Source organism: Eucalyptus grandis, chromosome 2 (assembly GCF_016545825.1).
Source record: "Eucalyptus grandis isolate ANBG69807.140 chromosome 2, ASM1654582v1, whole genome shotgun sequence".
Lineage (NCBI taxonomy): Eukaryota > Viridiplantae > Streptophyta > Magnoliopsida > Myrtales > Myrtaceae > Eucalyptus > Eucalyptus grandis.
Genome location: NC_052613.1, coordinates 35,742,579 through 35,763,861, shown reverse-complemented (window position 1 = coordinate 35,763,861; position 21,283 = coordinate 35,742,579). Strand labels below are relative to the sequence as shown.

The 21,283-nt window shown below is 39.4% G+C and overlaps 1 protein-coding gene and 1 non-coding gene across 2 annotated transcripts; one reads left to right on the top strand and one right to left on the bottom strand.

Annotated features, from left to right (window-relative positions):
* Positions 1–16,646: 16,646 nt before the first annotated feature.
* Positions 16,647–18,435, bottom strand: LOC104449294. The gene is made up of 2 exons (XR_005548339.1): positions 17,712–18,435; positions 16,647–17,167 (listed from the first exon to the last, which is right to left on the bottom strand). It is a non-coding gene; the product is annotated as a probable carbohydrate esterase At4g34215 (transcript).
* A 1,544-nt stretch (positions 18,436–19,979) lies between these two features.
* On the top strand, positions 19,980–20,618 carry LOC104451847 (metal tolerance protein A2-like). The gene is made up of 2 exons (XM_039307044.1): positions 19,980–20,460; positions 20,506–20,618. The coding sequence occupies exons 1-2, from the start codon at positions 19,980–19,982 to the stop codon at positions 20,616–20,618; spliced, it is 594 nt and encodes a 197-aa protein (XP_039162978.1).
* The last annotated feature ends 665 nt before the right edge of the window (positions 20,619–21,283 follow it).

The window sequence follows — 21,283 nt, the reverse complement described above, 5'->3', positions numbered from 1 at the left end:
GATCACTACTAAAAAATGCCATCTTAAATAAAATTTTTAATTATAAAAGTTACATAATTTTTCTAATCGGAATTTATTGTCGGAAGCATTTGGTACTTAAGTGAGCCGACGAAATTGACATTAACGTGAATGTCGTACATAACTTTTGACACTTTTAATGTCATTTTTCCTTTTTTTTTTTTTTTTTGATGTAAACTATGTATATTTGATCAAAATAAATAAACAAATAAATTTAAACCATCCGTAGAACTTATGCGATTTTATTTCTAGGTTTTTTGATAAGTCTATTCTCGTTATAAAAAATATAAATATTCTCGATAGTAAATGTGTAATGTATTGATGCTGAACCTAACAATTATTTTGGAATCTATAAAAAGATGCATTCCACAATCTTTCTACGCCTTTCCTTTTCATGTAAGGAAAATAATTTTGACCAAAATCGGAATTAATTTTTCTTGTATATGAGTAGTCTATGAAAATTTATAAGGTGAAAAAAAAAACCTAAACTGAGCAATTGTGATTATTCACATATGATTTGCCCTTGCATGAGGATGGCACGGGCAAATTAGGAAAAATGATACCGAACTTTTCACTCGAAAGGTAAATTCTGCATTTGAAAGGAGAAATATAAGCGAAAACCTCATGCAGGGATATCACATATGTAGGACATCAAGAAGACGTTATTTCGTATTAGAATTAGAAGATTTATTGTCCGTTTAAGAGCGTATACATCTTTTTGTTCTAATGGTGTCACATGACATCTAAAGTTTGTTTTTTGGAGGCAAAATGATGATATTGCTCGAGTTCAAAGATCAAAGTTTTATCGACTAAAAAAAACTCGAAGTTTATACCTTTCCTATTTTTAACTATCGAGTATACTACATTATATATAATCTTTAAAATTGATGCATGTAATTGATTTACGATGGACGATTATTTGGGAAAATTGTAAATTGGTTCTCTCATATTGAAATGAAAAGAGCTAACATAAGGTTGGTCAGCGGTCAAGGTCAACATAGCTTTAAAAATTGTGGTGGTTGCGCTGCTGGATGCACGAAACTTCTCATGCGCCAAGAAAACATAGCATTTACCGACATGGCCAGTACTAAACTCGACGGAATCTTCATTGTGATTCGTGAATTTTAGTACTAAAGAATTGAAATTTCGGGGAAAGAGGGGGGGGGATAAATTAGATGGAGTAGCTTGCTGTCTCTGCTCTTGTTTCTTTGTGAACTTCCTAGCCATTACTTGTTACATCTGACAAAAGTATATTCAATTTGGTCACTGTACTTCTTGACCTCAATGGCCAAAGGAAATCAAGTCCCATGTATTTTCGTGCTTTTTAATGGAATAAAGAGATAAGGACGGCAGGTTCTAGAGTCAAGTCGGGAACTTCCCAGGCCGGTTGTAGACCTACTCGAGTCAGTTCTCGGCTTTGATTTTTCAATTTTCGGTTCTCAGAAGTGCATACTAATTAAGATGGAGATGATTGTAGAACGTTTCTGACGAAATTTTGTAGGAGTTAAATCGCCATTCTAATGAAGATGGAGATTAGTGTTCATGAATAATAAGCCAAAGAAATGATAGGAAGGGCAATGAGAATTAAGGTTTTAATTGTTTTGGGAAAATGAATAATTTAAAATGTATTTTTCCTAAAAATGATTGCTTATGTTACTAACAAAAATGAATAAATGAAAAATATTATATTGTTCATAAAAATATTTAGATATAAATTGTTGTCGATAATGAATTTTTTAGATATAAATTGTTGTCGATAATGAATTTTTTTATTGATTAAATATTTCAAAAGATACAAGCCACTGTTTTTAGGAAATATTTTCCAAATAATTTATTTTTAAAAGAAAATAAATAAAACTACCAATAGAGAGCATTTTTTCTTCTCAAAATTTCAATTTCAATGGGACAATCTATCAACATATCAAGTTGTGGAAAAGTCTCAAAATTGCATACTTTCACAAATACATTAGTAAGTTCAAGCCAATCTAATCACATTATTAATGTACATTACATATTTAATGAATATAACTAACACCTATAACAACCCACCCATCAAATAAGGATGAAAAATAGGTTTATGACTCATTTTGACAGGTCTAATAATTGATAAGATTCTTGTGATTTCATATAATGTATATGAATTTATAGTTTAACTATATTAAACATCAATACCGATCCACAATAATATTCTCTACAATCCACAAAGCCAAATTCAAAAATCATTTTATATGTCACAATGTATTTCCCAAATCATTTCATAAACTTGGTTCACGAATCAACATATATATATATAAAACTTTTAGCGATAATTTTCCAAAAACATTTGACTAACCGTTTCTAAATATCAAATCGTAGTAAATGCCCGATCTAGATTTTGTGCAACAAAAACATTAATAAAATATAGTATATCAAATCTCTAAAACTTTCAAGGCATGTTTTTACAAATTCAAAGAAGGTAATACCACTCACCGAGGAATACCCAAACCAAACAACGCTTGGCCAAACAAGCCAAGAATCTTGTAATCCTAACAATTAAACGAGAATCGATGTTAAAACCAAATAAAATACTACAACAACTATGAATTAGTTAATCTACGCTTAAACGCTAACAAAACAAGTTCTACACAACAACAACAACGTGTCTTTTTGGTGCTATCTCTTTCCCCTACCGACGGCTGCTTTCTCTCCATCTTCATTGAGCAGGCCATCTCCACCGAAATCTCCTTGCCACACGCCCACACCCCCTCTGAACTCTCCTCTGCAGGCCACGTCTTCACTTGGTCAACCGAAGGAATCCTTTTCCCCATAGTTGACTCCACCTGCCAGCAATAAACCGAGCCAATTTCCATCTTCTTTGTATCGTCAGCTTGCTGCCGTGCCCGCACCTTCTCCTCTCCACGCGGCCACGTCCAGCAACGATCGAAGACCACCCCCTGCAGCAACTTCTTCACGTCTCCAGCGAAACCGTCTCCACGCGTGGTCTTCTCCAGCAACGCGTCTTCGGCCCAAACCTGCAGCAGCCCAGCAATTTCATGAAATTCGGCCCAAGCCCAGCTCAGCTTTGGTCGTGAATTTCCTCAGCCCGAGCGAAGCCCAGCAGCTCGCATCTTGAAGCCTGTGTCTTCAGCCGTTCAACCCATCTTGGGCTCGTGAAGCAGGCCCAGCCCGCGGCCAAGCCCAAGCCTGAAGTCAAGTCCAGCTTTTGCTGCGGGCTTGCAAGGTTTCTTGGCCCGATTTGAGTGTTTGTCGACGCTGTCGGAAATTTGGATTTTGGCCGCCGTCGCGCCGCCGTCGCGGTGAACCGGTTTCCGCAATAAACCGGTGAGTTTATGTACTAAACTCTTCTAAGTAGGCTAATGACGTCTAAGGGGTGTTTAGTTTAATTTAATTATAAATTAGGTGGTTAGTTAGATTAAATTAGTACTTTTATTATGCAATTATGCATGTTAGGTGGTTAGATTAGATTAAGTGAGGCCTAGAGAAATTGTATTATTTATCTAGAAGGGTTCGGGAATTTTCCGGGCTTGTATCTGTACTTAATTTAGTGATTTTGGCCTAGGTTGGTATTTTTAGAATTTAAATTGAATTATTTAATTAATTTTAGAAATTAATTAATTAATAATTATTTTTTCGGAAATTAGATTGGGATAGCCGGTGACCGGAATTCTGTGCTAATTGCAATGGTGTGATTGATTTATTTAATTGAGTGCTATATTGTGCAATTTGAATTTAAGTTGTGATTTTGGGTAATTATCCCAAAATTGTATAATTTCAATAATTACTTATAAATTACTGGGGCGTCGGTTTACAACTCCAAAAATGTTTCCAGACTTTGTATAAATAGTAGGATTTTCTAAAGTAAAGATATTATATTTTTGGCTTAGGCCGACCGTGTACCTACACACGATTATTTTTATCGGGTACACTTTAATATAATGGAATTAGGCCAAGTTGGATATGTGATTGAGGAATTGATGTGTAAAGCACAAGATCCTTGGCCAGGAGTAATGTATCGTAGTTTAGCTTCACGGAGCATTAAAGCCATTATAGATCTCTAGTAGCTTCGGTGATCAATAATATTTTAGTAGCTTTGGTGAGCAAAATTTTAGATATCAGCTTTGGGGAGCAATGATATATGATTATATCTATTTCAGCTTAGGTGAGCAATATTCAAATTGATAAAGTTCATGAATGGTATCGATTGTGTGGAGTCGAATAATTTGATTGACTGATGGTTGAATAGATTGACCAATAGATGGTCTTGGTGGTATGGAGTCGATTAGATCGATTGATCGATGACTCATTTTGATTTGATTGAATTGAATTGAATTGTTTGGTCAAGTATTTAAATTTACTGACCTGTAGGGTGGACCTGAGGCGAGGTAAGTTTTTATGATTGTGTGATTGAGTGGTTAGGACGCCTCTGGGCGTATTTCCCTTCTAATTGGGGTTTAGAGCATAGACTTGCTGAGATATTGTCTCAGTGGTTATTGTATAATTATTTTCAGGTTCTTAGAAGGTGGTCGTGGAGCACCATAGCCCCAGAGTTTATGGAGGTGGAGTAAGAAGGATTGGCGTTTGTATCCAACTAGTATGTCGTAGGACAATATCTTCATTTTTGGAGAATCAGTCTTTTGTAGTCTTTTGGCCATAGACTTTGTACATGACTTAGTATATTTATAACGACATGTTTGTTTGTGAATTTGTTGTCCTACTTTTCTATCATGAGATGGTTACCGTTAGGGGATTTATAATTCACTTCAGCATGTGCAATAAAAAGAAAGGGTTGGTGACTCGTCCTGGGAAGTCACAAAATTTTATTAACCAGAGAGGGATGGGCATGCGCTTAAGGAATGCGCTCGAGGATCTAGGCGTGACATAACTTGTTCGCGACATCTTTCCAAAAATATTCGACAAACCATTCACAAATATCAAATCATAGTAAATGTCCGATCTTGATTTTATGCAACAAAAACATGATTTTAATAATTTATAATATATCAAATCTCTATAATTTTCAAGACATAAATTTACATATTCAAAGAAGAGATAGTAACACTCACTTGGGAATTCCTAAACCAAACAATGTATAACTGAACGAGCCAATGATATTGTAATCCTAATAATTAAACAAGAATTGATATTAAAACCAAATAACATACTATGGCAATTACGAATCAGCCAACTTACGCTTAAACGCTAATAAAACGACTCCTACGCGATAATAAATTGCTCACCTGAAGCTATTATCAAACCTAAATGCAACATTAAACTCTAATGTGAAACCCTAAAATCTCATTCCTACACAACTGTTGCTCAAAAACATCTCTCCACAAACCCTTGCTCAATGACACCATAAATCACCATTTTCATGAAATCTCGAAACTCTACAACTCAAAAATTAAACTTTGCAACTCAATTTTGCCCTAATTCCGAACTCTACTCTGAATAGATGAACGGAGGACGTGATCACTTACTAAATGTTGCGAATTGGAGTTGAATAGGCTTCGCGAGGTCCTCGAGGTGTGTCTGCGCAAAGCACTTTCTCTTTTCCTTATATTTCTTATTCTTCCCTTCTTTCTTCCCCTCTCTTCTTTTCCTCTCCCCCACGGGCTCTTGGTCTTTCTCTCTCTTAAGCTAACCGTACACTTCACCTATTTTTGTTGCCTTCTTAACCTTTTTTGTCTTTTCTTTTTTAGGTGGGTCCCACCACCTTTTCACCGGTCAAAATTCCAAGTATTGCAGGCATTACCGGTAACTTCTCCACGTCTGCTAACAGCTTCTGCCATGCTTTTGGCCATGATCTTTGTTAAAATATGTCTCAAGTTTGAGCCAAATACGAAATTCTGAATATTCTGAATTGGATATTTTACAGACGTTTGAATTGAGCAAAGAAGATCCGAAGATTATCTCCCCAAAATTCCGAATCTGTATTAGGGAGTTTGGCCTAAAATAGGAAAGTCCAAACGTTGACTTGGACTTGGATTTACTTAAAATATACAGAAATATATTTCAGGCTGAAGTTAGCGAGATAAAAACAGAGGAAAGAGTCAAATTTCTAGGGTTTGACCGAATCATGCGAATTTTTTTTCCGAATAGAAATCGGTCTGTCTTCTCTTGGTGCAATATAAATAATTTTATGCTCGTGGGACTCTCTTTAGCAAAGCACACATATTGAAGTGCCGTTTTACTCTGAGTGCCGTGGGTGTTCTGTTTGTGAGAGACGTCCATAGGTGCTGGGTGCTTGGCATTGGGTCTTCGTGTTGTTCGTGCTGCGAAGCTTACTTGTGGATTACATCCAAAAAGTTTAGTGTTGAAGTCGATCAAATCTTGTGGTAAGATTTGCGTGTAATTCTTTCGTGAGATTGAGAGATTATTTCTTGAGAAATTTCGGAGCTAAACATTGCGTGCGTTATTGGGTGTAATTGGGGCTTGGGAAACACCGAGAGAGTGTTTGAGTGACTCGAGTGTGTAATCTCCTTGTATCTCTTTATCTATAGTGAAATTCGTCGTTGCTCTTCTTATGGACATAGGTCTTTATAACCGAATCACGTAAATCTGGTATCCAATTTATTTTTTTCTTCTATCTATATTATTGTTCGATTGCTTGCTTTCGCAACAATCTTTGCCAATCCTATATTTTGAGGGTTGAGATTTAAACTAAAAGTAACCGTGCTCACCTTTTAATATGGCTTTAATCATTATAGCCTTTTCTATTGGCATGCATTCCCACCGTTGCTACATATTTGTCAAATGCTTATCCCAAGTTTCTGGTCATGATCACCATATCCCAGGAGTCAAAGTAGCACATGCCAATTCTCATTATGAGTCGAATTCATACCATTCTCAACTTGATTGACATATTCAGTAAATTATTATCATTATAAAGGTAATTTCTTATCTAAAAGAAGGGTCAACACTTGCCCATGAAGTTCAATTGCATGGGCAATGAAAGTGGATTTTTTTTTTTTTTTGATACTAAAAAGATAGCTATTAAATTTTTATTTATGGGGATAAGTGCACTAGAAGTCATAAAACTTGTTATAAAAGTACAATTGACTCCTAAAAATTTCAAAAAGTGTAATCAAATCCTAAAATTTGTTAAATCGGTTCAATTAAATTATTTCGTTAACTCTGTTCAACTAGATTGACAAAAAAATGTTGATGTGACTTTTTATTTATTATATTCTCTCCTACATGGCATTTTTTTCATTAATTTATATTTCAAAGTACTTAAGTTAGATTAAATAAATCGGAAAATGATAATTTATTTAAAAACCAAGCACACAAAAAGGAGAACAAGCCATCGCCGGCCTTGGACGAGGCCTCAGTGGCCCCCAATGAGGGCTTGGCTACCTAGATCTAGTGGAGGGCCAAACCCCTATTCAGATATAGGGTGAGGGTTGTGCCCTCCCTAGTTGTGGGCCGCCAAGACCTCGCTGGAGACCATCGAGGGTTGCTGGCCATTGGCGAGCTCTACCGACTCTTTTTGATGATGGATGGCGGTGATCACCACTGGTAAGGTCTCAAGTTTTGTGTTTTTTTTTTTCCAGAATTTTTTCTCTTTCATTTTTTAATCGGATTTATTTTATATTTTTTAAAAAATTTCTAATATTTTTCTAACATGGCGCTTGGTGGATGACACATTGTCACCTCCTGTCTTAAGAAAGTAATAAAATAAGACCCATTGGTAGTTTTCGTTAACCTAGTTGGATAGAGTTAACATAAATACTTGATTGAATTAATTCAATAAATTTTAGGACTTGGTTGCAATTTTTAAAATTTTATAACTCAATTACCAATTTGTGAGAAATTTTAGGAGTTCCAGTGCACTTATTCCTTACTTATGAAGTGTACATGGTTAGTCAACACATTTATAAGGAGGCATTTGCCTGAATTGAAACTTGCCGCCAACATCAATTGAATCAAAATGATCTTTTTTGTTTTTGCATTTGCATCTTATTCTTCTTTCATTTTCTTTGACTTCACTACATGAACGATCTTTTGAGCCAGCATTGAGAGTACTAAATCACTTATTTCTTCTTCGTAGCACATCTCTTTTGACTTGTTTCTTCATTTAATCACGTGACCGTAAGAAAAAGAGATAATAATACAAATGGTTCTTCAACTTTTTCTTAATATGCAATGTGATATCTGAACTTTTGATTTCTTTAATATGATCCATGAATTTTAACCTAACGTATAGTGTTGATCTTCAATGCGGTTCTTATATTTTTGGTAAATGTTAATTTTTTTTTTGTGGGTAGAATCGTGAATGTTTAAACTAATCGTTAGGCTATATGAAAATATCCAATGTTATCCTTTAATTAATTTAAGTTCAAGAACAACATTGATCATTTTGATGTAGTCCAATGATTAATTTGAATATATATCAAAAGTTTAGAGACCACATTGAATAATATAAAAGTTCAAGGACAACATTACACATGGAGCCAAAGTTTAGGGACCGCATCAAACAATTAAAAATTCAAAGATCACATTGCAAAATGTGTCAAAATTCATGGACCATTTATATCATTTTCCTTAAGAAAAATAATATAAAACTCTAAGCGTGCTTTCTCTCTCTTTTTTTGGTTTGCCATCCCGCAGTAATTGGCGCTTCAAGAAAGATGGCCATCACCTCCGGAACAACTGCCACCACGGCTATCATCCCGGACAAGTAACCACAAACTAATGCCGTTCTTGGTAATTCCTAGTCACTATTCTTTTGTATAATGCATATACCTCATCCTTCTTTGGTAATTCGAGTGTCTGCGCTAGGTGCAACATACTAGTCCCCAAATGAATATGACAATCTCAATGGCGATTTCCTAATTTATTGCTGTTGGGAATAACGGATCTCCGAAAACTGGATTCGACACTAATCGAACCCCTAAATCGATGCGGAAGACGAGCCCGGGAAAACAACACGTATCACCGATCCTAAAGCACACCACGAATTCGAGCGTACCTTTTAAGCCACAGATTAGACACCGATGCCGATAGGAGGAAGAAAATCTGGCCTGTTCGATCCGATGAAGCAATGAAGGGAAGAAAAATTGCTGGAGCCTTACTGTTTTTCTTTTGTTTTTTGAAGAGAGAGAGAGAGAGCGCGGGAGAAAAGCATACGTACGTTTGTTTCCAACAGGTGCCATCTCTCTCTCTCTCTCCTCCCTTTTATACCTCTCTCCTTCCACGGGCCCTATTCCCGTGGACCGGGCTTTCTGGGCCCAACTTGGGCGGACGGGCCTTAAGCCCATTACTAATAAAGCCTTCATCTCCCACTCGCACATGGTGGGCCGAACAGGATTCTCTTTACCTCTTTTCAACATTCATACCGGTGAATAATCCGTGCGACCATCATACTTTGAGAGCTCGTTGCTATACATCTGTTAGGAATATATAGCAGCTCATAATGGGCGTCACACTCCGAGTAGACTTAGTATGCAGTACCCTAGAACGATCGATCACATTTTATATCTCTTGTGATCTCTTTTAAACATGATATATATATTGTATTCACAATTACAGTTATCACAAAGACGATCATAATTGGTCGACCAGTGAATACAAAAAAACTACAATGTGATTCTCCAAAATCGATCTTCCTCTTTCCTTCAAACTCTCAATTTCAGTTCAGCTTGCTTTTCTAGAAATGTCCCATTAGATCGAATCAACTCATGACCATTGGCAACATCCTAAGATAGCAAACACTAAATAGAAACCTTGAGAATAAGTAAAAGTCATGAGGGCACTTAAATTGAGGAACTCTTTTCCTCAAGAGTCTCACACGTCATAAAAGTTGAGATCAAAACTTTTTGCCACTCTTATTGGTCGGCTCATGTATACGTAGTATGAAATACGTATTACGGTATTAACTCCTTTCTCATGGAGCGTATGTCTATACCTTTCAATACCGTACATATGATAGTTCAGACATACTCAATGTCTAACTTGAGTTCACGTATCTACTCATTTACAAAATTCATCAGAACTCACATCTGGCATCTTAGACAGATAAAGTAAAATATGTGGGGTATTTTACTTTCGGATATCATGAGTATTATGTCCTCATCTTAACACTTAGTTAAGGCGACATGCGTATTTTAAGCTTGAGCTCTCGATTATCACCTAGATAATAAGCTTAAAAACAGTCTCATCTCTATTTATCACACAAGTAAATAGAGGCGATTACCCGTGTGAGTGGGCTAATCTTTTATCTGTCCGACATACTTCCTCAACTTATAATAATACACTGAGTATTAAGATGCATAAAGATCATAAAAAGATTCATAGGCATTAATAATGAAACAACACTAGTTCATAAATGTGAACAACTCAGGGAAATTACAATCCAGTACATCATACTCTACGCAATCCTAGAGATTTTACATGACCACAAAACACATCTCTAGGTATTGGTTTTGTCATAGGATTTGCTACCATTCTATGCGTAGATATGTACTGTAAGTTCACATCCTTTCGTGCAACCATATCTTTTACAAAGTTATACTTTGTATCTATATGTTTGGTCTTGCCATGATACTTTGGATCTTTGGTGTATGCTATAGCTGCTTGGCTATCACGGTTAACCAATAATTGATTTGCAGCTTTCTCAATAACACCTAAATGATCCAAGAATCTCTTAAGCCAAACTCCTTCTTGTATCTTGCTGCTGATAATGCCACGAACTCAGCTTCCATCGTGGATAAGGCTATGCACGTTTGCTTCTTACTACTCCATGATATGACGCCATTGCTCAGTAAGAAAGCAAATCCTGAGGTAGATTTTCTTTAATCTAAATCTCCTCCCCAATCAGCATCTGAATAGCCTTCAAGTCGCAGATCCTTTCCTTGGTAATTCAACTTGTAATCAGCAGTTCCCTTGAGATACCTCGGTATTCTCTTAACGGCCTTCCAATGTCTTGGACTGGATTGGATTGGTATCTACTCACCATTCCAACTGCAAAACATATGTTGGGTCTTGTACACATCATAGCGTACATCAAGCTCCCAATAGCACTTGCATAAGGAACATGTTTCATTTGTTCCTTCTCTTGTGGAGTCCTTGGACACAGTCTATGGTTCAATCCTTCACCTTTTGCAATAGGAGTGTCTATGGGTTTACAATCTTGCATACGAAATCGTTCAAGAACCTTATTTATATAGGTTTCTTGCGAAATAGACAACGATCTCTTTGAACGATCTCTTGAAATCTTAACTCCAAGAATGTATGTAGCCTCACCCATGTCCTTCATCTCAAAGTTGGAAGACAACCAACTCTTGACAGTCTTAACAAACTCCATATTGCTTCCGGCAATTAGTATATCATCAACATATAATGATATGATCACAAATTGATCATTGGATCTTTTGATATATACACAATGATCCTCATCAATCATTGTAAAATCATATGCCATTATGGCATTATGAAAACGTATATACCATTGTCTTGATTTTTGCTTAAGACCATATATCGACCTTAAAAGTCGACATACTTTTCTTCTTGGCCTTTCACTATGAAACCAGCAGGTTGTTCCATATATATTTCTTCCTCTAATTCTCCATTGAGGAAAGCAGTCTTTACATCCATTTGATGTAACTCAAGATCCAGACTAGCCACTATTGTCAGAATAATGCGAATCGAGGTAAATCTCACTCCGGGAGAAAATGTATCTTCATAATCAATTCCTTCATGTTGATTATAACCCTTCGCCACAAGGCGAGCCTTATGCCTTTCAATCGAGCCATCAGCCTTTCGCTTTATTTTGAGAACCCACTTGTTCCCAATAGCTCTGCGTCCTTTTGGAAGATCAACCGGTTCTCGGACTTGGTTTGATTTCATTGACTCCATTTCCTATTCCATTGCATTAATCCATTTTTTCCTTACTAGGGCAATTCGAGCCTCATTAATATTTCTTGGCTCATCCTCATATTGTGGAGCAACCATAAAAGTTTCCCCTTCAATGTCAAAACGTCGACGGGGAATACTTTGGCGACTTGTTCGCCGTATGGGAGATTGTACACTTTGTACATCATTCTTCATCATGCTCCCACTTGGATTAGGTAATGATGATGTCGTCTCATCATGCGGTTGCAATTGAGAATGAGTTGAATTCAATTCATCACTTCTCATATTACTCCGACTTGGACGAACTCCACTAACATCATTATCGATCCAAGGTCTCAAATAGGGAACAATCTTCCCTATTTCGCCCTTCTTAGGAAATTCATCCTCTAAGAATGTGACATCTCGTGATTCAAACTCAGTTATACTCCCACTTTCCTGCTCACCTATGAACACATATCCTTTCGAGTGTTCTGAGTACCTTATGAAAATACTATTCTTTCCTCAGGGACCCAATTTCCCAAATTTGTGAGAGGACTCATGTGTATAGGCGGCACAACCCCATGGCTTAAGAAAACTTAAGTCCGATTTTCTACCTGTCCATAACTCATATGGAGTGGAAGTAACTGATTTGGAAGGCACACGGTTAAGTATATAGGCAGCAGTTAACAACGCATCATGGACCTAACCATTTCCAGTAGGGTTCTGTTTCTTCTCTCCGCAACACCATTTTGTTGAGGGGTATATGGAATAGACAACTGTCTTTCTATTCCTTTTTCATCACACAATTTTCTGAACTCATCAGATAAATATTCTCGACCTCGATCGGATCTCAATGCTTTTATTTTCTTGTCTAATTGATTCTCCACCAGGTTCATAAACCTTTTGAAACAACTTATTGCTTCAGATTTATGAGAAATCAAATAGACATATCCGAATCAGTATAATCATCAATAAATGTGATGAAATAAACAGCCCAATGCCTTCCTCTCACATTCATTGGACCACAGACATCAGAATGGATTAAATGCAGAGGAAATTCAGCTCTTTTACCTTTCCCAAATGGTTTCCTTGTCGTTTTCCCTTCTAGGCAATGCTTACATTTGGACAAATCGACTTTTTCAATATTGCCCAACAAGCCCTCTTTGGCTAGTCTATTCATACGCTGTTGGCCAATGTGACCAAGTCTAGCATGCCACACATTCACATCATTATCATATGTATTAGGAGACGTGAGAAGGGAATAACAAACATTTGCATTAACATAATCAATATCTAATACAATGAAACCATCCAGAAAATAACCACAACCATAGTAATTTGTATCCAAAAACAAATTCACACCTCTACTATAGAAGTTCATATTAAAACCTAATTTAACCAACACTAATACAGACATTAAATTCCGACGAATCTCCGGAACATACAACACATCATGTAGGAACAAAGTGCGTCCACCACGCATATTCAGTTGGCATGTGCCAATTCCTTTCACTTCAGCTCTGGAGTTGTTTCCCACATAGATCCACTTAGTTCCAGTTGGTACTCGTCAGAATTCCACGAAGGATCCTCTATCCTTCGCTACATGGTCCGTCGCTCCTGAATCCACAGTCCACAAATGATTAGACTCAGTTAAGAACACAGAACTCGACATAAAAGTAAAGTTTTGAAAAGTACAAGGGGTGCATACCTTCTTTGGCTCACGACAGTCGCGAGCATAGTGACTCTTCTTGTCACAGTTGTAGCATTTCACCCTTGCTAGCTTCTTCATGCGAGGACGCTTTCCTCTTTCATGTTGGTTAAACTTGGGTTTCTTCCCTGAAGGACCTTCTTCCTTGCCTTTCCCTTTATCAAACCAGTTAGGGCGCTTGCGCTTGGAGCTCGAAGCTCCATTTGAGCTAGAACTAGCATGATAGAGTTCAGCATTCGGCTTAGTAGCCAAGAGGCGGTCCTCTTCCAGCTCAAGATGACGCACTGCATCCTCGAAGGTTCTGATATTTTCATTATGGGTCAGGTGCACCTTCATATGCTCCCAACTCTAAGGCAATGAACGAATCACTGCTTGCACCTGCTGCTCATCTGTGAGGACATGGCCAGCATCTTTTAGCTCATTTATCATGTTTGACATCTTTCTAAGATGTTGCTTCATGGTCTGACCATGAGGCTTCTTATATGAGTCAAACCTAATAGTGAGCTGTCTCAGTCTGGTCACCGAAGTATGACCAAATCTAGCTGCCAATGCCTCCCACATTTCCTTGGCATTGTCAAAATGCCTAAACTCTCGCATGGCGTTATTTTCCATGCTGCTCAGCAACGTGATGCGAGCTAGAGAGTTCTTTCTTTTCCACGCAGAAAAAGCTTCATTGTCTCTTTTGTGCTGTGCAGTGGTTCCCTCTTCAGGTTCTACCATGGTTAGGTTAAGAGCCTCAAGTGCTTCTTGCTCTTCCAGCACATACTGGATTTTCATTTGCCAAATTTCATAGTTGTCACCATTGAGCTTTTCACCTTTGTTCAGCTCGGCAACTATGCTCTTTGTGGTGAAGCCATTGATCGAACACATTAGACAAATATGCACGAATTATTAATGCCTATCATTTATGCATCCCTATTTGCATAGACCCATCATATTAATGAATAATTTCAAGTAAGGCTTCAGAATCAAAAGGTCACTATGTTTCCAATCATCCTCCAAAAAATCCTAACTTAAAACTATCATTAATATGATTGTCTTATGCAAAATCAATTCTATGAAGTTACAAAAACTTCTAAAACTACCCACAACTAATTACCCATAGCAACCAGCAATAACAGAAAGCAACATATAATAGACATCCAATAAAACAATAATGCTTTCAATTAACACAATTAGGTAGTAAACAATACATAAGATGTCCACAAAGCACACTTAACTAAGATCAGCCAATACAACTAACACCAAGTCAGCACACGAACTGGGAAGGATCCTCTTTTGTTCAATTTCTTGATCTTTTCCCTTGTAACAATACAATAATATTCATATACAAAATCCATCACAATTTTCTTATATGAAGCAGCTCCTTTGACATCCCATATGCGATTCAACACATCTTGCCATTCTGGTGGTAGAGTATTTATGAAAAATCGCACCATCTCTGACTGTGACATAGGACGACCATTCCATATGACCTTTTGAATTTTCCCGTTGACTTCAAGGAAGTGATCAATTAAGTCACCACTCTCCCATCGATGATCAGTCAGCTCACCTATCAACTTAGACAGCTTATCCTTTTGTTCATCGGTAATTGTGCGAATAGGTGTGCGCAGTCTCAGAGGAGGCATTGTTCCTGCAACAAATGCAGAACAAATAAGAGATCACATTATAATCCACATAGACTTAATTGAAAAAGAAACACATTCTTTTCCTTCGCTTTTTTTTTTTGGGTCAATGGTCAAAGGTCAACGGTCAACGGCGGTCAACGGTCAACTGTCGTCGGACCGGTCGGACCGGTCGGGCTGGTTCGAGCGAACTGACGGCACGTGCTGCATGCGTGCGCAGGCTGACGTCACGCAGACGTCATTCGGCACGTGCCGCGTGCGTGCCGGCGTCCGCGGTTCGGGTCGGGTCGGCTTGCCGGTCGGTTCGCCGGGTCGGTGACCGCCCGGCGTCGTTGTGCGCGTCACCCCTAGCGACCGACCGTTGGGTGACGTCAGCACGTGTCGGTCCGCGGACCGGCGCGTGCGGTTCGCCGGCCGGCGGCAAGCACGTGCCGGTTCGCCGACCGGCGCGTGTGTCGCACGCGCTGGGCGAGCCAGCGCTTCCGGGCGTGTCGCGCCCACGCGCAACGGCTTTTGTCCGAGCGTGTAGGCGCGTGTGGCGTCGCCTGGCGGCACACGATGTCGCCGGACTCGCCTCGACAACCCTTTTCTCCCTATGCTTTCAGAATTTTATTTTGACTTATGAAAACACGGAAAAATGGCGAACGGCGCTTGGGTGTCGGGATTTCTCGCCCGATCCGTACGGCCGAATTGCTTTTGCGAAAAATCAATCAAAAAACGTCAAACAGGTTGGGAAAACGTGAACTAGGGCTCTAATACCAATGTTGGGAATAACGGATCCCCAAAAACCGGATTCGACACTAAATCGAACCCCTAAATCGATGCGGAAGATGAGCCCGGGAAAACAACACGTATCACCGATCCTAAAGCACACCACGGATTCGAGCGTACCTTTTAAGCCACAGATTAGACACCGATGCCGATAGGAGGAAGAAAATCTGGCCTGTTCGATCCGATGAAGCAATGAAGGGAAGAAAAATTTCCGGAGCCTTCTTTTTTTCTTGTCTTTTGAAGAGAGAGAGAGAGCGCGGGAGAAAAGCGTACGTACGTTTGTTTCCAACAGGTGCCATCTCTCTCTCTCTCCTCCCTTTTATACCTCTCTCCTTCCACGGGCCCTATTCCCGTGGGCCGGGCTTTCTGGGCCCAACTTGGGCGGACGGGCCTTAAGCCCAATACTAATAAAGCCTTCAATTGCTTATAAAAAAAATGACGATGTCTCGTTCTACAGACATTTAGTGACACCATAGATATAGCTAGCATTACTCTCAATCATCATATAATTTAAGAAATCTCTGTTTATTGGCTCATCAAAAAAGCCGACTTGATATTATTTGTCAACATGCAAGGATGGCCAGGGATGATTAGACCACCGTGTTAGTATTTTCAGAGAAGATTGGCTGGAAACACTAAATTATAATTTCATGCAAAGTCTCAAGACAACATAAGAACAATAGAAGGACTTAGAAGTAAATTGAAATTTGTATGATAAATTTAGGACTGAAATAGCAAATTTCTCATTTTTCATGTATATCCCCGTCAAATTTTTAATCTAAACAACAGTTGCATCTCACGTTTCTCTACGCTCTTTCGCAATTTTCGGTCTAGTCCAAAGCAATCAATCGTTAATCACCTTCCAATCCAGAAAATCGTTAATCACCTCTGCTCATCAAAACTGCTCTAATAAGTTTCCACATGAAGAACGCCAAAACGTGAATTACCAAATTTGGACCACTCGTGGAAGCTTCACTCACGAGCGACGGGGAGAGAGCTTCACTCACGGGCGACGGGGAGCGAGCCATGGACTGAAGGAAAGCATCGGCCAGCATCTGGCCAAGCCGGACCTGGGCCGGGGTGGCTAGATGGAGCCGGTCGGGTCGAGAGGCAGCCCCTTGGCGTCGACGGTTCGCACGTTCGGAAGGTCAAGCCCGAGCTGGACCTTTCTCACCGTGTCGGTGAAAGGTCCCAGTCCTGATGCGATAGCCACCTGCCCCCATTCACAGAGCAAACATGCAATTAAGCAATAAATTGTTATCCATTTAAGCGAATTAAAAATAATGGAACCAAAATGTACATTTTTTCAGAGAGGTTAGTGTGAATATTACTATTTCTTGATGTCCGGTTCATTAATCTAATGAGATAGGTGGTAGAATTTTGATTATCTTGAACATATATTAGAGGAAAAGCCGCTCGTGGACCTGAGGTGAATGCCCCAACCCCGTAGATAATCCTAGGTTTCTACCGTTGATGAGTCGTTTCTTGTTATTATCTAATTTTTATCTAAAAAGCTGCAGAAAAGAAACACACCACATGGATTCCTACGGACCCTTTTGCGAGCCATTACTACATGTAACTATTATTTGTCTGGTTTTGAATAAAAAAAGACTAAGAAAGTACCACATCGAGATGATCGCCGTTTGCTTAATTATAATAACGACTTTCATTTAGAAATTTATCATAATTTGTTCGAACAATCTAAAGTGAAAGATGCAATTGATTCCGAAATGAAGCGTGAAGGAAAATTCAATCACCTGGAAAATTGGGAGCTCGGGCGACTGCAGGTCAGTCCTTACATCCGTAAAGAACTTCTCCAGCCTCCCTTTGTACTGCACGGCATCGCTTTCCTCCACCGTGTCGCTCTCTCCTTGGTACCACAAGAGCGCTTTGATTGTCCCCCCGTCTTTCGTCCCGGCTCGCGCCCGCCTCATCAATTGGTTGTACAAAGACGTCCCTCTTTCCCACTCGCTTATCCTCGTCCCGCCGATTGCGCACGGCACCAACCCCACCAAGCCCAGACCCCGATCCTGGCCCACGACGGTGTTGGCGAATGCCATACCCGGGCCGATCCCGTTCGTCTGGTTCACGCCGATGTCCGCATGGAGCGGCTCCCGGGCCTCGACCCACGTGAGGTTCTCCGCGAGCCGGATTATCAACGGGTTGGGGCTGCACTCGGGAGGGATGACGCCGTCCCACTTGTTGATCCAGCCGGTGGATGTGTCGTTGACCACGCCGCCTTGGCCCGCCATGTTACTCTGCCCGGCGAGGAGGAAGATGCTTTTGGGGCGTTGACTTGGACTTGGGCTCGGAGTGAGTGGTTCTGGATGGACAAAGAGGGAGTTGGTGGTGGCGGCGGCGGCGAGGAAGAGCAAGAAGAAGATAAGCATTGTTGCTGGCTTGGTACCTTCTGATGGAGTGTCGCGAAAGGGAGAGATTATTGCGCCTCTCTCTCTCTCTCTCTCTCTCTCTCTCGTGTTAAAGAGGGTGCCTGGCTTGTTATATATGAGCGGTTGGTATATATATATATATATATTTTTTTTTTTTTTTATGACTCAGGGATTTCCTTGGGGCAATGATCAATAGAGAGCCTTATCAGGCGGAGCCACTGCGGCGGGTGGTTATGAGCGGTTGGTAGTTTGGTTATAAAACAAGTGGAGAGGTGCCTTGTTCCACATCAAAAAAATGTGAGTGCGCACGTGGATGAGATTTGCCACTAACCGACGATCATTATTTTTATTTATTGAAAATTCGGATTTATTTCTATAAAAAATTAATTATAAATCTTGTTAAAACAAGACATTTGTTAACGAAAAGTTACGATTATTTATTACTTATTATTATTTAATTCTGAATTTTTTTATGTCTTTTCAACTTAACTTTTGAGATATACTTGTTCATTTTGCAACCTTTCTGAAAGGTTGTCTTTGTTCTTTTTGCAAAGAGTTGCCTTTATTCGAAAAAAAAAGATAAGTACATTTGTTTTGAGATCAAACACACATATTCTTCCATTTTTTTTTTTTTCGTTTTCTTTCAAAAGAAACTATAGCCATTGTTTCTAATTGTTTCTCATGAGAGATTATGGAGAAATACTAGAATTGTTATCTAGTATTCTCATTTGAAACTTTGTTGTATCTTGAAGGAAATTTACCGGTGACCATTAGCAATTTTGTGGGGCAAATAAATCCTTAAAAAAAGTGATATCACACCTCAAAGTCTAATTTGATTACCTCTAAAGATCCGACTTCATTGTTCTACCTAATTCGAAGCCATATTTTCCCAACAATTTAAAGGATTTATTTTGCAACAATGGAGTCAAGTGGATGAAGCGCACAGAACGAGTTAGGGGTGTTCATATTCAACAAAGCAAGGCTGCATAATAATTCTTTACGTCCTTCCCCGGAGCAAGTGGACATCGTCGAAATCACAGACCCTGCAATGTTGTCTTCCTCGGATGACCACCATCCTCTGGACGATGCTTCTAATCCTGCTCTGAAGGCTCTTCCTTCGTATGAGCGGCGATTTAGATATCATTACTATTGTGGGAACACCATATATAGACAAATGCAGGCAAAAAATGAGATCTGTTGGAGGCTCTTGAGGGAGCAGAAGGTGCAAGAAAGGCCGCTGGAGGTCGCGAGAAGCAATTTGGAACAGTACTATACGACACCAACACTTAAAAGCTTACTGGATCTCGATCGAGACCTTTCCGTTGGCCATGACTCCGATCATCAATGATAATTGAAGCGTTTGTCATCAATCCAATTGCCAATCTATTAACAAGGTCAGTTCACGGACTCGGCGACTTCTGACGAGGCCCTTCGGTGCCTTGTCCGTTTTAGTCCAGTTTCACCGGTGCCGCTCTAGTCACTCACCAACCATCATGATGGTTTTGTTTTCGAATTCTCGCGACTAAATATTTCAACGGGTGAGATCGTTCATTGAGACTGTCCGTTAATACACGCCGCAGAAACGCTTCTCTCGAGAGGAGTCCATGATTTTCGTGAACCGAATGTGAGATCCACATGAGCAAAAGAGGAGACGGCAGTTGCTCGCTGGCTTCTGTTGCGGAGCCGCCTGATATCGCCAAGATGGAAGCTCGGAGTGGTGAAAGTGGACATATAATTGAAGTTTGTGGGGAAGTGCCAGCAGAAACAGGCGCAGGCAGGATGAAAATTTGTGGTGAGGCACCCTGTGGATTTAAAGATTCTAGTGCCAGTTCTCAAGATGAAAAGGAGCGGTCAGCATCTATGAGGAAACTTTTGGTGGCAGTTGTCCTCTTCATAGTATTCATGGCCGTAGAGGTTGTTGGAGGCATCAAAGCGAACAGTCTAGCAATTCTAACAGATGCAGCTCATCTATTGTCAGACGTTGCTGCATTTGCTATATCCTTATTCTCTCTGTGGGCTTCAGGATGGGAGGCAACACCTTGTCAATCCTATGGTTTCTACGGGATTGAGATTCTTGGTTCTCTTGTGTCTATTCAAATGATATGGCTTCTTGCTGGTATTCTCGTATAAGAAGCCATCGAAAGGCTGATCCATGATACAGGTGGAGCTGTGGTTGATTCTTACTCAAAACTGGGATTCCTGGACGATGCTTTGGGAATATTTCAAAATCTAGAAGAGAAAGATAATGTTATCGGTCAGTCCCAGGGGTATTAGCCAAAGTTAGCCACTTGACGGTGCTCAACTCAGAGTTTTTCCGGTTGCATTTGTGACACAATGGTACTATCAGTGGGGTCTTGAGAAGGATGATATGAGAGCTTCCAGAAATTTAATATCATGAAGAAATGAGGTATGGCTCTGATCATACCTTTTAGAAGGTTTCGGATTATATGATGTTGTTGATTCCATTCCTAGAATTGCCGGTATCTTCTTTTTGCCTCTCTTAATTCCGGTTTATGCACTTTTGATACCTCGATACTCAATTCGCTCGCGTTTACTAAATTGTTAGAGAATGTTGTTACATGCATGAGCTGATATGTATTGCTCTATTTATGGAGGCAATCTGGAGATACCGAATGGGTTTATTGGTTGTCCCTTGTTTGGTTCTAATGTGTTCTCTTTGCTGTCTGTGCCCTCATAGATTTGATTTTAAGGAATATCATAAATGAGCCAAGAGAGTAGAATTGCATTGGTTTTCTATTTTGATGCATGTATTTCATCGAGGATGAAAATTTGATGATGCGTAATTTCGATTAATTGCCTCTTGAAATATTCTTGAAGTGGGGGTATCTGAAGGGGACTATGGAGCCAATGTGACTAGAGTCATTAAGACAAAAAAGTATCTAACTTTCATTTTAAAATGAAAGATTTGAGTGCAGTAG